General features: G+C 42.7%; 3 protein-coding genes across 5 annotated transcripts; 2 read left to right on the top strand and 1 right to left on the bottom strand.

Moving 5' to 3' along the window:
• Window positions 1-974: 974 nt before the first annotated feature.
• Window positions 975-2270, bottom strand: LOC102300673 (trypsin-3). Its single transcript, XM_005943740.2, has 5 exons — window positions 2140-2270; window positions 1906-2062; window positions 1516-1769; window positions 1291-1427; window positions 975-1205 (listed from the first exon to the last, which is right to left on the bottom strand). Exons 1-5 carry the CDS (start codon window positions 2177-2179, stop codon window positions 1056-1058), a joined length of 738 nt encoding a protein of 245 aa, XP_005943802.1. The 5' UTR covers window positions 2180-2270; the 3' UTR covers window positions 975-1055.
• Window positions 2271-4172: 1902 nt separating this feature from the next.
• si:ch211-261d7.3 (myb-related transcription factor, partner of profilin) lies at window positions 4173-8301 on the top strand. 2 transcript variants are annotated; one of them, XM_042229061.1, is made up of 4 exons: window positions 4173-4293; window positions 4995-5309; window positions 5973-6398; window positions 6506-8301. In XM_042229061.1, exons 2-4 carry the CDS (start codon window positions 5054-5056, stop codon window positions 7354-7356), a joined length of 1533 nt encoding a protein of 510 aa, XP_042084995.1. In that variant the 5' UTR covers window positions 4173-4293; window positions 4995-5053; the 3' UTR covers window positions 7357-8301. The 2 variants fall into 2 exon arrangements, with proteins under 2 accessions (XP_042084995.1, XP_005943805.1); XM_005943743.2 differs by having other exon boundaries at window positions 4174-5309.
• Window positions 8302-8492: 191 nt separating this feature from the next.
• zgc:66448 (uncharacterized protein LOC327401 homolog) lies at window positions 8493-14249 on the top strand. 2 transcript variants are annotated; one of them, XM_005943747.3, is made up of 3 exons: window positions 8493-9005; window positions 9274-12467; window positions 12630-14249. In XM_005943747.3, exons 1-3 carry the CDS (start codon window positions 8612-8614, stop codon window positions 12828-12830), a joined length of 3789 nt encoding a protein of 1262 aa, XP_005943809.1. In that variant the 5' UTR covers window positions 8493-8611; the 3' UTR covers window positions 12831-14249. The 2 variants fall into 2 exon arrangements, with proteins under 2 accessions (XP_005943809.1, XP_005943808.1); XM_005943746.2 differs by having other exon boundaries at window positions 9274-14249.
• Window positions 14250-15757: the final 1508 nt, after the last annotated feature.

The following is a 15757-nucleotide window of genomic DNA, read 5'->3' as shown; positions in this document are numbered from 1 at the left end:
TATACTCTTAGTGTCTCTTCACAAAGAAGATAAGTGAGAGACAAGTATAGTGCTAAACAAATGTATTAGATTAGACACCTGCCATAAAGATAAGAAAACATAAAAAAAAAAAATTTAAAAACTGTCAAAAAAAGGTTTACATTTTTTTAATTATTTTATTATTTAATAGGAAAATATTTAATTGAACTCCTATTTTCACACATTGTATCAAATTTGACCCCGCACAAATAAACCAAGCATCACATTGAACCACAAAAACACGTTTTCTGTTCAGAAGTACAAGTAAATGAGTGTAATGTGGAATCTCAATAAAACAATAATAATGTGCTTTACTATTTTTTTCTGCATTTTTGTAAAACTTTGAAGTTGAAAATTCATGGATAACGACAATAATTATATTTTAGTGGAAACAATACAAGTTTGATTAAAGAGCTTGAGCATACTTAATTCACCAGTATGTGTGATGTGTATATATATATATATATATACTGTGCTGCCTGTGGATCTCTTTGGATAATTTGTTTTTATTATCTGTTTATGAAAAAAATTCTAGACTTACAGAACAAGAGTGTAAGACTGTGACTTCAATTTAAACATAAAATTATTGTTTTCTATAAAATGTATACACACTGCTGAATTAAAACCAATGACCTTAGAAAACCTTTATAGAGTCATTGACCAAGACAAATATTAATGTTTTTAAGGTTAATTAATGCATTACCACTAAGTGATGAATGAAAAATTCAAATTTTATTTATAAAGTAATCGATCTATGCAGCTCGCTGTGGTCTTAAATGTAAAGTAGTTAGAAAGAACTTAATTAAATCTTACATATTAAAAAAATATATAATTTTCATTTTTGAACCACTGTCTTATGCTAATTGTTAACAACATGTGTGATTATGCTTTATCTGCTTTACTGATGATTCTCGTCATGATTTACCCAACAGCACAAAACAAGGAACAACATGAAATGATGTTGACTATTTATTTATTTGAATCAGATTTCATAGTTAATTATACAAGAAACTTTAGTTAGAAAACTGTAGTTTCATTTAGTTGTTAGCCATGGTGTTGTTGATCCAGCTGTTGTAGTTGCAGACCTTGGTGTAGACTCCAGGCCTGTTCCTCTGAGCACAGCCGTAACCCCAGGACACAATACCCTGCAGCCGGCCATTGCACACGACGGGGCCACCGGAGTCACCCTGAGGCACAGAAAAGACAAGTGTGAGCAGAGGTGTTCTGAAGTTTGGTTTGTCCTAAAACAGTCAGGATGGCTTTAGCTCATACCTGGCAGGAGTCCTTGCCTCCCTCAAGGAATCCAGCACAGAACATGTTGTTGGTGATCTCTCCAGGATAGGAGTTCCTGCAGTCTGTGTCACTCAGGATGGGGGCATTCAGGCACATCAGACGGTCAGGGTAGTTGCCTAGAAGGGGCGGGGAAAAAGTTAAAAGTTATACAACTCATACATCAACATTTACACTTTTTTTTCTGAATGTGTGACTTTGACTCACTTCCACTGGTGCTGGTGTTGCCCCATCCAGAGATCAGACAGGAGGTGCCGGCACTGGCACAGCCAGAGGGCAGGGACACGGTGTTGACGTAGCTGTTCAGGGCGGCGGGGGTGCTCAGCTTGATCAGCATGATGTCGTTATCCAGGTTGTAGCTGTTGTAGCTTTGGTGACGAATGACCCTGGAAGAGCTGATGAACTGCTCAGTGCCCTCATTGACAGCAATGTTGTGCTCACCAAGGCGCAACTGGATGCTTCTGCAGGGAGAGCCAGAAGAGGAATGTATTCAAGTAAAGTGTCTACTTGTTTGGTTAGTATGCCCTTTTAGAGGGGTTAGCAGCCCTGCGTGCATTTTTTCATTAGATTAATTTGATGAATGCTCTCTGTACTTACGACTGGTAGCAGTGAGCAGCAGACACGACCCAGGAGCTGGAGATCAGGGAGCCTCCACAGAAGTGATAGCCAACGTTCAGAGAAACCATGTAAGGCACAGAGTTCTTTGTGCACTCATAGCCTCCAATGATCTTGTCATCGTCAATGGGAGCAGCATCTGCAATACAGAAGGAGAGTTCCAGTGTTAAACTCTGTTCAAATGATCAAATCGAGAAATTTTGTGCAAAGCCTTACATGCTGCAGCAAACAGGGCAAGGAGAATGAAGTACTTCATGTTTGTTTTCTGTGCCTGCAAATCTACACATAGCAGAGGAGTGCGCAGCAGCCTTATATACAGATGTGCAGCCCAGCTTCACAGCTCTTTATCTCAGTCATGCTCCCACGTATTTTTCCATGTGCCATGCACACTGATTAAATATTAGCCCACCTGGGAAACAGCAGCATGTTTAAAGATAAAAATATATATATATATTTTTTTCCTTTTACTTATCACATCTTGCTAAATTGTCACTCTGCAACATGTTATGTTTTATCCTACATGAGCACTTTTAAGATCACTTCAATGACGGTTTTCGCTGACACACTATGTACAAATTACTGGAGAAATATTTACTACAACCTATTTAATTTTGCCTAATTTTATTAAGTTTGTAGTTAATCATACTTTTTAAAAACCTTTTTGTGCCCAACAAAGAAACCAAGAACAAGTCAACATTTTAAAGTTCAGCGCATGAGTGTGACTTATACAACAGTTTTTAGCATGACATGTAAAGTTTTGGTGGGTTTTTTCCCCTCTTCTTTCTTTCTTTGTCCCCCCTACGCTCTGCTAACACAACATAACTTCTTCCTGTCATCAGACATGTTCACACAATCCAACACAGATTCTTGCATTCTTTGATTTAAAGCCAATGCTTTACAGTAAGCAACATTTTTCTGATAATAGCCATTTGGTTTTCAGGTGCTTTATTGCTTCCTTGGCATAATAGCATTAGTTAACTCCTCCCAGTAAACAACACACTCAGGCTGAAGGCTTTTGACACTCACAGTCCAGTGAAGCTTTTACAGTAATTTCACCTGACAGCTTTTAAGATCCTCCTTAGGTTTTGTTTTGTTTTTATTTAAAAAAAAAACCATTTACTTTCCTTAACAGCTCCATCCTCCTCATGACCAATCAGGCCATTTAACATGTTTTTATAGAGAAACTTAAAATGCCACTTGTTATGTACACGTTGCTTGTGTTAAGTTGGACCAGCATTTTGCCTCGGAAATATTCCTCAGAGGTTTTGGTTCATGATAACATGAAACAGATTTGTCAGCTGCACATCCATGATGTGAATCTTCCTTTCCCCAAAGGTGCTCTACTTCATTGAGATCTGGTGACTGTGTTGATCATTTGAGTACAGTGAACTCACTGTCATGTAGAAGAAAACAATTTCACATGATTTGAAGTTTGTGACATGGTTTGTGATACTGGTGGAAGAAGCTATCAGAAGTCAGGTGCACTGTGGCCATAAAGGCAGGCTGTGGTGTTTAAACAATGCTCAGCTGGTATTAAGACCCCTAATGTGGGACCTGGGGTGGTTTTCTGCTATTCATGTGCATTCAGAAATGCTCTTCTGCATATCTTGGTTGAAATGACTAGTTATTTGATTCTGGCTGTTCTCCTGTTTCCTCTGACATCAATAGGACACTGCTGCTCATTGAATATTTTCTTCTTTTTGACTATTCTCTGTAAATCCTAGAGATGGATATGCAAAAAAATCCTGCAGATCCCAGTATGTCTGTGAAAACTCGGTCTAACCTGTTTGACACCAACACGTATGCCACGGTCAAAGTAACTTTGACCTTTCTTCTGATACTAAGTTTGAACTTCAGCAGGTCGTCTTAACCATGTCTTACATGCATAAATACACTGAGTTGCTGCTATGTGATTGGCTAATTTGACATGTGCGTTAATCAGAAGGTGAACAGGTTAACCTAATGAAGTGGCAGGAGAAAACAAAATAGCTCAAAACAAAATAGAAAGGGCAATCACAATAACAAAGTGTAATATATAAAACTGTTCGTACTTTCAGAACTGAGAGTTTTCGGGAGTTTATAAAAATATCATGAACGACACAAAGCAGAAAACAACAGAGACGTTTTATTAATAAAAGTAAAATTAAAAACCCTCCAAGTCATCTGTATACTGTGTGACATCGCGATGTGCCTGTCCATCATCGTTAAACGGATGAATTGATAGCTCTTCAGCTGATTGGTCCTGAGCTTGCACCTTCAATGACGTCAACAACAAGCGACTGTCCTCGGTCTGTTTGTCGGCTGCTGAGCTAACAGCTGCACCGATTGTGTTTTGGTTTGCTTTTGCCTCCCATGTGCCCTTATCATGAGGTAAGAAACACAACAGCGTCAGCTTTCCAATCGCGTCGGCTAGCTTGTCAGTGGGAGTTCCGACAGAGCTGCCGCTCCACCTGAAGCTGCGGTAGCCTGTTAGCTTAACAACTAGCTCCATCCCAAGACCAGCACCTAATGTATGCGGAATGCGCAACCATTGCGGATGTGGTGCAGAAAGAAATGCGCATCGATGCGACATATCGCAGACGTGGAGATTACAGGGGGAAAGCAAACGTAGCCGTTCTGGTTTTCGACATAGTTGTAAGCAGCATTTTTTGATGGATTTCAGACCTGGGAGGCGATCCTCTGCCCTGATGTTTCGACTCGGTGTTAAACAAGTGGACGTTTAGATACAGCACTCAGCCTTCTTCTGGTGTTTTACACACTGCTCTTACGTTTGCATTAACATGTCAGTACTGGTGGAAATGATAGAAATGGATTTTAGAGGTTGGAGCTAGCGATCAATCAGATGTTATTTTGTATCTCTCTACAACAATGATTTAAGCAGCTTTAATAAATGTGCTAAAGCGGGTTTAAGACTACTTTAACTTTACGTTTCCTGAGAACCACCTCCCCCTCGCACTTTTAGTGTGTGGCAGCTGTACCCTTAAAAGGTTGATAGTTATGTGTACACAGAAGAGTTGTATTGTCTTCAGCAGTAGGTTCACCTCTGCTTTGAACTTTTGTTAATGGGGCAGAAGCTGTCAGTATCAGAATTGGCCCGCCAGTCAGTTCTGCTGTAAATCAGGTCTGATCCATGACTGAGTACTACGAGGAGGGGGGGCTGCTGTACGAGCAATCACCTCCCATGCACATCAAAGTGGAGTCTCCGGAGGGACCCTTTGGGGGGGGAGCCTCAGAGAACGGCTTCCCCCGGGAGGATGAGGATTCGGAGGGCAGCTGCGACCAGAGCAGCGGATTACCCGGAGGACTCCCCTTCAACGTTGTGGTGGTGCATCCAAACATCATGGCACCTGGCATGTCCTCAGATGACCTTTTGTCCATTGAACAAAGTAAGCATATTTGTAACAGCAGAGATTCCTGAGGCACTCTATTGGTCTGAATTATAAAGATATTGATTAAAAGTTGTAAAAATATAAAAGAACTGGAGCAATAGAGCAAAAAAACAAACAAAAAAAAATAAAAGAAAATACAAGCTACTGTTGATCAGATGAAGACTGGGTCGTTGTTTTGTTTTTTATCTGCAGTTGTTTTATATTTTGGCAACTTTTATTAACTATCTTTATAATTCCAACAAACAGGAGTCTGTTTGCTTTTATGCAGTTGATTTGCCCTGCTGATGAGCACCTGTTTAGAGTAATTCTAAACATGTGCATGGCACATGGAAAACAGAGTTCTTTCTTTTTATCTTTTTTGTAAACCAGCCTTACTCCTAATGGAAATCCTTGTGAAATTATTGTCACCCTTAGTCAGCAAAATCATCTGGATTATGCAAAAAATACTTTTTATTATTGTTAGAAAATGTGTAGCTACATTTTAGTGATGGAAGAAAATCCTGATGTCACAGGGCTCAGAGGTTTGCCAAGAGTTGTTGTACTTGCCCATGTTGTTGTTTAGCACAGTTAAAATAAGACTGCTAAAGCTCTTGACACTTATATTTATATATTTATTTTTTTCTTTCCCATTTGGCTTTCCTCTCAATTTTCTCTTGACAGACCGAGCTATGTCAGCTGCACTGGCTGCTGGCGGCGCAGGAAAAAGAAAGAGTCGCTTCAGCGGAGCGGAGCTTGAAGTGCTGGTGTCCGAAGTTACTCGGTGCGAAGGAGAACTCTTTGGTCCGGCAGGGAGGCTCCGGCGACGTGAAAGAGAGCGCATCTGGGCAGGGATCCTGGAGAGAGTAAATGCTGTTTCCAGAGTCCCGCGAACCCTTAGAGAGGTGAAGAAGCGCTGGGATGACTTAAAGAGGCGCAATGGGGGCAGACTGGCGGATGCCCGCCACCGCAGCTGTTACCTGCCATCTAGCAGAGGGACCTCAATGCTCGGGCGTCCTTCTCAGCCAAGCCCCAGGCTTCAGCAAGCCAGACAGAAGCAAAGCACCAGACCAAAGCCCAGTTTTCCATGCTTCGCTGACTCTGATACAGGTAAACTGTTGTCTGAGAACTGCGTTTCTTTTTAGATTTTTAAATGCAACTAATTTCAACAATGCTTGTGTCCATTTTTATTAATAAATTAACTAATTTATTTTCAGGTGTAGGAATGGAAGGATCAGAGAGAGATTGTTTGGAGAAAGATGAGGACAATCTTGAGCGTGACAGAGACATAGGAGAACCTGAGTGTGAACCTGTAGAGAACAGTATGGAGGACAAACTGGGATTAGGCCTTGGTCTGGGAATAGGACCACCCCCTCCATCAGAACGATGGCTGCCACCTTCTCCTCTCTACAGTGCTCCTTTCCTCAATGGTAGCCCGCAACCCAGCAGTCCTCAGCCATCCCTTGGAGCACAGCAGGGTCCTCTTGAAGCCCCTCCACGGAGTTCCTGGCTCGAAGATGAGCTACGAGGGTTGGGGGAAGCTGCAATTCAGCTTGGAAATCGGGTAGAAAAGAGTCTGCGGGAGTTTGGCGAAGGTTTCAGACAGGACATGAGAACACTTGTCACTTCACAAGAGGCATTAGCAGTCAGTCTACAACAAAACAATGTCCTCTTGCAAAGGCTCTTAGGAGTGCTTGAGGCCCAGCAGCAACCACAGCCACAGCAACATCGTGTACAAGCGCACCAATCACAAACACCTCAGCAGCACTTACAGCCACAGCCAGTTCAGCAGCAGCTGCAGCACACAGAATCACAACAACAGCAAATCGAAACACCACAGCAGTCACAGCTACAGCAGTCACAACAACATCAAACACAAATACAGCAGCAACCACAGGTCAGCCAGCATTCAAATAACCAGTCATCTGTAGCTGTTGTACCGGCACCATCATCCCCGGACATGCACGAGTGCACTTTTTCCTCCGATCCACCCACAGACACAAATGGAAGTATGCAGCGACCACGGCGAGGAAGAGCTGTTGACCACAGACGCAGGAGACGGCGCTGAGGAGAATGTATTCAGAAACTCTATAAACTGCATATCATCTGTATTTGATGTTTCAAAATGTGACAAACAAATGATGCTCTTTTTCTACTGACAGTATTTCAGTAACAATAGTTGTTTGGAGTGCTATGCCGTACTCTGGATCCATCTCGCACTTAGGTTTGTATTCAGACAGGACTGAAGCAGATATGAAAATTAGACACTTGAGATCATAGGTGGCCTTAACATTAGATTGGTTTCTCAGACATGTGTACATACTCATGTTCTAAAAGACTCTTAAAAACAGTGACTCTGTTGAGTGGCAACTTCACTCGTGGACTTTAAGAACTCAGAAAAATGACATACTGTAGGCAGTGATGTTCAATATGCATGTCTCTGTACATGGTTTGCAGCAGAGCTGCAAAGCTCAATGATGCTCTTACTAGTTCAGTACTGACTCAGCTCTCCTGATACACTAACCATGTTGTCATAAAGTACCTGTAACCTGCTGTTATTACCATATATTGTAGCTATACAGCCATTGTAATTATCTGCTAATGTATGCTTGTGCTTTTCAACAGTTTTATGGTACATAATTTTCCAACTTTGGTTGGACAATAAAGCTAGACTGTGTTCTGTTCAGTGCGTTTTGAGACAAAAATGATGTATTCAGAAGAACCGAGACTTTTTGGGATATATTTAAAAACAAAAAAGACACCATGACAAATAAATCACAGTATGTTTTGGGTTTAAAATCCTATGTTTATGGTTGAATTTAAAAGCATACATAAGTATGTAGGAGCTATTTATGGTAATCTTGCATGCAGTGACATGGATGTATTTGTAAATAGTTGCAAAGAAACAGATTATTGCCATCACTTAAGTAGTTTTGCACAAGCTATATTTTGTAGATAGCTACTGTTCTGATGAAATGTAACTAAACTTAATAAAAGACAGACATGGACTCCAAATAAACCCAGCCAATCACTTGTGGATTTGTCACCGCATATAAAAATAATAATAATAAAATATCAGGGCTAATGTTGAAAAGTTAAGCTGATTTGATACAATTGTCAAGTGTTTATAAAAACAACTCCAAAACAGTAGTAAAGAGGAAACGCGTGATTTAACGTTTCAAAATATATTTACCGAAACGATGAAGTGAACCGTGCTGAGCGTAATTACCGTTTTATTTTGAAAGTTTCGACCGGAAATTTGATTCCTGACTAGCATGATCCTTGTGTGCTCTGGTCTGGACAAGGGGGTGCATGGGTGAAACATGGCCGCCGCAGACCCAGCGAAGTCTCCCAAACGGCAGAAAATAGCCGAGGAGGAGGTGGAAACATGTGGGGAGAAAACCGAGGCGGTGGAGTCGGGGTGCAGTGCACGGCAGAAAGATGAGAATACGTGTAATAAAACCGGGGGTAGCCCCAACGATGAGCAGAGAGCTGATGTTGGCAGCGACGGCGGCGGTTGTGTTGCCAGCCATTCGGAGGTTACTGTCGAGTCCGGTGCTGGAGCCGACAAAACGACATGCATTTTACCGGAGGACCTGAGAGCGGCTGAAAAAATGGCCGAGGCCAGTGGCAGTGACCAGCGTCCATTCGACTGGTCCGAGACTGAAGATGACGGCAAAGAAGCACAGACGCACGCGGAGGAAAACGATAAGTGTGGTATGCTAACATTGTTGATGTATTTTACCGTTAGCTTTAGCCTCCGGGGCTAACCTGAGCTGTAGCTCTCACTGCTGGTTCTGTTCTGCACTGTGAGTTCTGCTGACATTATTGACCACAGCACTCCGAAGCATCAGCCCTGCACCGCTGCTTGTTAAAGACGCTCATGATGCATATGCTAGGGTGGCTGCATGCAGTTTGTCAGACTGTTTGTTTTCTAACTTGTTACTGTGCTGTTGTTTTTGTGTGTGTGTTTTTTCTCTTGCAGACCTCAACAGTGTCTGTGAGGATGCTGAAGAGGTGCGGCAGGACAAGCGTGTTGACAGTGACATTGCCACAAATGCAGAAGAGCCACATGTGGAGGAGAAGAGCGCAGTTAAACCACAGAATGAGGATTTTGTGGGCGAAGTGGACTGCATAGAGGATGTGGTTGAAGACGATGAGGAGGCAGACCGAGGAGTGGATACTGATTTGACTGCTAAGCAGAAAAAGTGCCGCTTGGTCTGCAAAGAGTGCGGGAAGAGGTTCACCCGCCGCGAGACGTTCAACCTCCACCGGCACTTTCACGCGCATGAGGACGAGCTCACGCCCCTCACCTGCAAAGAATGCGGCCTTACCTTTCAGCACCGCAGCAGCCTCATCAAACACCGAAACGAACACAGGGAGAGTGAGGAGCCGCAGCTCATCACTCCAAAAAAGGAGGTGCAAACGATGGAGGAGGGCATTTTTCAGTGCGCAGAGTGTGAGAGGATATTCTCCACAGTCAGCCAGCTGAGGGACCACAACTGCAGCAATACAGTAGAAAAGCCTTACCACTGCCCCCTGTGCCGCCAGGATTTCCAGTTTAAGGTCTCCGTCACTAAGCACATGATGACCCACTCTCATGAGAGCGCCTTTACGTGCCAAGAGTGCAGTCAAACTTTCCCAAACACTACAGCCCTGCGATTCCACCAGAGGTGTCACGCCGCCCTAAAGCCCTATGAATGCCCCGAATGCGGCATGGTTTTTAAACACTACTCCGTCATGGAAGACCATCGTCGCAAGCACACCGACAACAGTCGCTCTCACCTGTGCAACATCTGCGGTAAGACTTTCAAGTACAGCAGCCTCCTTCATCAGCATCAGTATCTGCACACAGGGCAGAAGCCCTTCCGCTGCCCCGAATGTGGGAAAAAATTTGCTTTTGCCCAGAACATGAAGGCGCACTGCCGCCAGCATAGACTGCGTGAAACCAACTCCTGTAGTGCACAGACCAGTAAGCAGGCCCCTGCTGCCGAACAGGAGGAGGTAAGAGGGCCGGGAAAGGAGAACGCACACCAGAGCGAGGAACCAAAACGCACATTTAACTGCCCCCTTTGTCCCCAGACATACTGTGCACCAGCTAACCTGAGAGCCCACATGCTCATTCATGAAGCCGAGTATGAAAAGCTGGAGAGATCACCCCGACTCCCAAAGGATGTGAACAAGTACTGGGATAAGGGACACACCTGCCCACACTGTCCGTCCATTTATCGGGACGAGTCCAGTTTAAATGTGCATCTTTTAAGTGTCCACAAGTCTGTTTCACAGTATTTAGAAAGACTGGCTGCTCCACCTAAAAAACAATTCACTCCATTAACCAGTGATAATGTGCAGGTGAAGTGGAAAAGCGAAAGCATAAGTGTTAAGTCGTACAAGTGTTCAGAGTGCGGAAAAACTTTCCGCCACCGTTCAGTGTTGGAACTGCATATGCGCATACATTCCAAGGACAAGCCTTACCAGTGTAAAGTGTGCGGCAAGGGCTTTAGATTCAGTAGCTATTTACAGCAGCATCTCATCATTCACACAGGCAAGAAGCCATACAAATGTTCAGACTGTGGGAAGGACTTTGCCTTCCTGCAGAACATGAGAACGCATCAAAAGCTGCATCAGGAAAAACCATTCCGCTGCACCAGCTGCCGCAAAGGCTACAGCGACGAGATCCAGCTGCAGCACCACATGTTGTCACATAACGGTGACAAACCTCACAAGTGTGACCAGTGTGACAAAAGCTTCGGGTTAGCTTATCTGCTCCGTGATCACATGAACACCCACACAGGAGAGAGACCTCATCGCTGTGAAGAGTGTCACAAAACCTTTTCGTGGTTTAGTAGCCTGCTGGTACACCAGAAGATCCACGCTCGTAAGCGGCAGAGTTTCAGCCAGTACAGTTCTTTCCCAATGAGCTCTAGGATGAGGGGGCGGGGGAGGAGGGGTGGGAGGCCAGTGTGGGGATTTTCTAGACCTTTAGGAGGCTCAGGGATGACTACTCCTCAGCAGCTTTCTTATCCGGTTTCGGTAGTGAGAGACGCTGAGCTCCACAGGAGGGCAGTACAGCCGCCATCTTCCATGCATGCATCTCGCATGGATTTACAGAGCAGGCAGCAAAAGGAGCAGTGGCTGTCCGAACTACACCCTCAGCCAGTGCAGTGGAAGGTAGATGGTGGGGAAGTAATGCCCGTTCCATCATCGCAGCACCAACATGGAGCCCCACAGCAGACACAGTTTGACAGCTCAGTGCTACAGCAGCACCATCGGACAAGTTCATCCTGGGCAGATATTCCTCTGATAAGTCAGTCAGGCTCCACGTCTGTTCAGAGTTTAGATTCAGCACACACAAAAGACGGCACGTCTTCTGTTGCCGCCTCTCACCTGGTGTCCGTGCCAAAAAAATCCAGCCCGTCAGCAGTGAACGAGATGGTGCAGCACAGGCAGCACAAGCCTGTTTCCTGGAGCAGCACTCCCACTTCTACAGTGCTAGCTTCCACAAGTTCTGTGCAACACGAATTTTCTGTTCCCTCCTCCTACATAGACGGAGCAGCTCTGTGGAGTGTCAGGCCTACTCCACTAGTAAATTCACAGGGCTCACCAAGTAAGCTCGGGCAAGAGCTTCAGCTGCCAAGATGGTCAGTTATCCCAGTGTCCTCACAAAAGGAGCCGTCAACACCTCCTAAGAAGGAGGACAGAGTGTGGGACTTGAGTAATCCTCAATTAATACCTTCGACTGTTAGCCAGCCAGAGAAGCCATGGAACGGCTGTGAGCCGCAAAAGCCATGGGCTTCTGGCTTAGCAGGTGCATCCACCTCAGCTCAAATAGACCAAAGCAGTGCTATGCCAATTTCCAGTCCCGTCTCTCATGGGGCCAGCAGCACCTTATGGGACATACAAACACCACCAGGAATTCCAAAGACTATAAACTCCACGGAGAAGTTAGTAAATAATCAAGATTTTCAGCTGCAGCAAAAGCAGGCGTCATCTGGCTGGGCCAATGTACAGACAGCAACACAGAAGGTTCCCATTTCCATTCAGTACGAGCCTCATCGTTTTGGACAGGGCATGGGAACACCAGTATGGGGCTTCCAAAACAACCCAGTGGGTCCTCAAACCCTGCTTTCTGGGCAACTCAAACCAGGGAATGGACCGGAGCTGCAGCAACAACCAATGGTAACAGGCACTCAAATAATCATAAATCAGCCTTCTCCTTTTTTCTCACCTCCACTTGCTCCGCTCCCTCCTCTTGCTTTGCCTGGCCCTCACCCTCTTCACTCTGTCGCAGTTGGTGCACTTCCAAGACCTCCACACCCAAATATTTTTTTCACACCACAGGCGGTCATGAGCGAGAGGCCACACATGCCACAGACCCTGTCCCTACCTCAACTTGCCCCGCGGACAGAAACTCACAAACTTGGATCTCGTTTGCCTTTTGCCCCTGAACGGCTTCTCCAGTGCATGATATGCGGGTGCTCTCTTCCTCGGGAGCTGGATCTACAAATGCATTACTTGCAACATGCACAAGGAGAGATTTGACATTTCTACTCTAGCAACAAGACTTAGTTTTAGTTTTTTGTTTGTTTGTTTGTTTTTGTAATAATTTTATTATTTGGTGGAACCTCATTTATCACACATGGATGAGCATCAGCAAAAAGATGGGGAAGGTGAAACATGGTTTATCCTGTACACTTGTTACACATTTTAAGTCTTTTGGCTTCAGATTAGATTGCACAGTCAGGGTGTGTTTTGACATGAAGGGTGTGTACACGTGCCATTCAAAGTGTTTTGCTGTCTTTTAAAATGCATATCCAAATACTTCTAGATTAATGAGGTTCTACTGTAAGGTCTACATTTCATTTATTGCCAATGACCTTTAGATTTAGATAATATTAGTACTTTTCTAGTTCCGGTCATATGTCCTGAATCATTTGTACTGTGTTTCTTCATGTACAGTATACTGTGTGCCTTTTTATGAGTACAGTCTGCATGTCTGCTGTCTTTGGTATCCTAGGCCTAGTTTGTGCTTATTAAGGTAGACTCAACAATGTGACCTCCCTCCCAAAATGCAGAGCAACTGTTTCAAAGATGTAAAGAAATGTGTGTTTTTGCTTTTGGAGAAGTGAGGGGGATTGTTGTGCTCACAGATTAGATTTGTCAGAACATAAGGAAAAAAAAAACTGTACACATACAGTATAATCCTCTTAGGGAGCACTTGTGATCACAGGGCCACTGGCCTGGTCCAAATATGCGACGAGTAAAACGCAAAACCATTTCTAATATGTAATTGTGATTTCAAAGTAAGAGTTTTCTGTAACTGCAACACTTGGGGTGGCCATTGGGGATGGGGCAAATTGGCACCTTTACACAATTAATGACTGCTGACCAATAGCTCATTTTGTAAGAAATGTTAGACTTATGTGATGTTTTGTCATTAACATTTTTTTTACAGTGGCAAGAAAGGAAAATAATTGGTTACATAATTTTTTGCTTCAATTGGTCCAGTCTGCATCTCTTACCAGAATAAGTATTTCAGATTGGAATGTACCCACGTTTGTAAAAATTAATTCCACTTTTTAGTGCGTAAATGTTTTGTTTTTGTTTTTTTGTGAATAATGAATGATCTCATTCCGTAACAGTAGATCTAGGTGAGTACATCATCACATCTCCTTCCGTTATGAAAATGGGCATTAGATTAGCTCTGGTGGCCCGCCAAGTGACTGACAATATTCATTACTGCTATCTGCTGTAGAAATAAACAAATGGTTCATATGTAAAAATAAAATGAAAAAAAAAAAAGCCACAAAAAGAAGGAAAAGCAAAACAACTTCCTGTCCATTTCAACATTCATCGATTCAGAAACGTGCCCTTCTACCTCTATCCACTGTTTTAGCATGGAAGATTTTTCCCATGATGTCTACATATTGGATTAAAATAAAAACCTGCCTTTGATTATAAACTTGTGTGGTGCAGTACTTCACAGTTAGCATAAACCAGCATTAGCACCTGGACATTGCTATTATAGGGAACTCCTTAACCTTAATATGACAGGGTAGGATCAATTTTGAACATGTGCTATCAGATTTATTTTTCCTCCCCAGGAATTAGGTCACTGAATAATGGAAAGCTGTATGGGTTCGTGCATAACCCATGAAAATATGTTTTGCATTATAGGCTTTATTTATTGTGATTTTCTATGTTTAATCATTGCATTGTAATCTTTTTCACAGTTTAGAGACCCGGAGTAGCAACATTTACTACTTGTAGGAGCCTTTAAATAGATATTTAATGCCGAATGAGACGATGAAAATGACTCTGTGAATGATGGGTTGAGTTAACTCCTTCTTCAATGAATAAACTTATTAACTTATTTGGGGGGAAAAAACCCCAGATAAAACGTGTATGAGAAACATAAAGTCATGAAACATATTCCTGTATGAATTATTTAAAAATGTGTTGATCTCTTGAGGACTGATGCAGTAAGAAAAAAGTTACAATGTTCTGTCGTGGAAATTGGCCAGGTGGTGGAGTTAAACTCAGTACTTTCTTGCTGTGAGGCAACTGTTTCAAACCACCTCACCACCATGCTGCCCTAAGCTTCAGTTCCACCAGTCAGTAGTGAAGTGCCAGAGTAAATGCCGTAAATAAACCAATGCATAAGAGCACTGGATAAACAGATTAAAAACCACGCTGAGATGACATGATTAGTATGAGAATTAAAGAGATACTTTTAGTTTCTTATCAGCCATTCACATACTCTTGTTTAGTGGTGTGATTTTTGGGGGGTTGGATGGGGTTAGTGTCCAAGTTTGACAGTGTAATGAAATCTTCATATACCAAATACTTTTCTAGATTTTTTTTTTTTTAGAAGTTCAATCTGCCCAATTTCAAGCTTTTTCATTTTACATTGAAATTGCAATTTTTGAACATAATTATATCTCAAAAACCATTAACAATTAAAAGCCTGAAAATTTCCGTGGTCTTTGGAGAGGAGCCTCCAAAGACCACGGAAAGGGCAATGTGCATGCTTACAAAGTGGGTGTCAAAAATGTAAAATATTTACCAAAATTACTCTCCCATAGAAAACTAGCATAACATCTAGAAACTTAACCATGCTTTGTTTATTTGGTGCAACTTGTCATATTTGCTTAATGCAGCATAAAAATTGAATGAAAATAGTATTTCCCTGTTTTTTATGACATAGGAATGTAGTGTTAAAAATATTATAGATTATTTATTTTGCATTATTGTGAAATAAATTGAAAAAACTTCACAAACTGTCTTTTACAGTGTGACAGGGTTTTGTTTTTTGTTGTTTTTTTGTATTAGTGTATACTCAAATATGGGACTGCTTCTTTTTTCACATTTTAACTACCCAGTATTCAGACATGAATATTATCTGTCCCAAATTATTGATGCTGATTCAGTTGTATCGTGCAAACAACTAGGCCACTTTAGGTTACCTG

This window comes from Haplochromis burtoni, unplaced genomic scaffold (assembly GCF_018398535.1).
Source record: "Haplochromis burtoni strain Fernald_Lab_line unplaced genomic scaffold, NCSU_Asbu1 Contig_376, whole genome shotgun sequence".
Taxonomy (NCBI): domain Eukaryota; kingdom Metazoa; phylum Chordata; class Actinopteri; order Cichliformes; family Cichlidae; genus Haplochromis; species Haplochromis burtoni.
The sequence above is the reverse complement of the archived record's forward strand: the minus strand, read 5'-3'. Positions and strand labels throughout refer to the sequence as shown.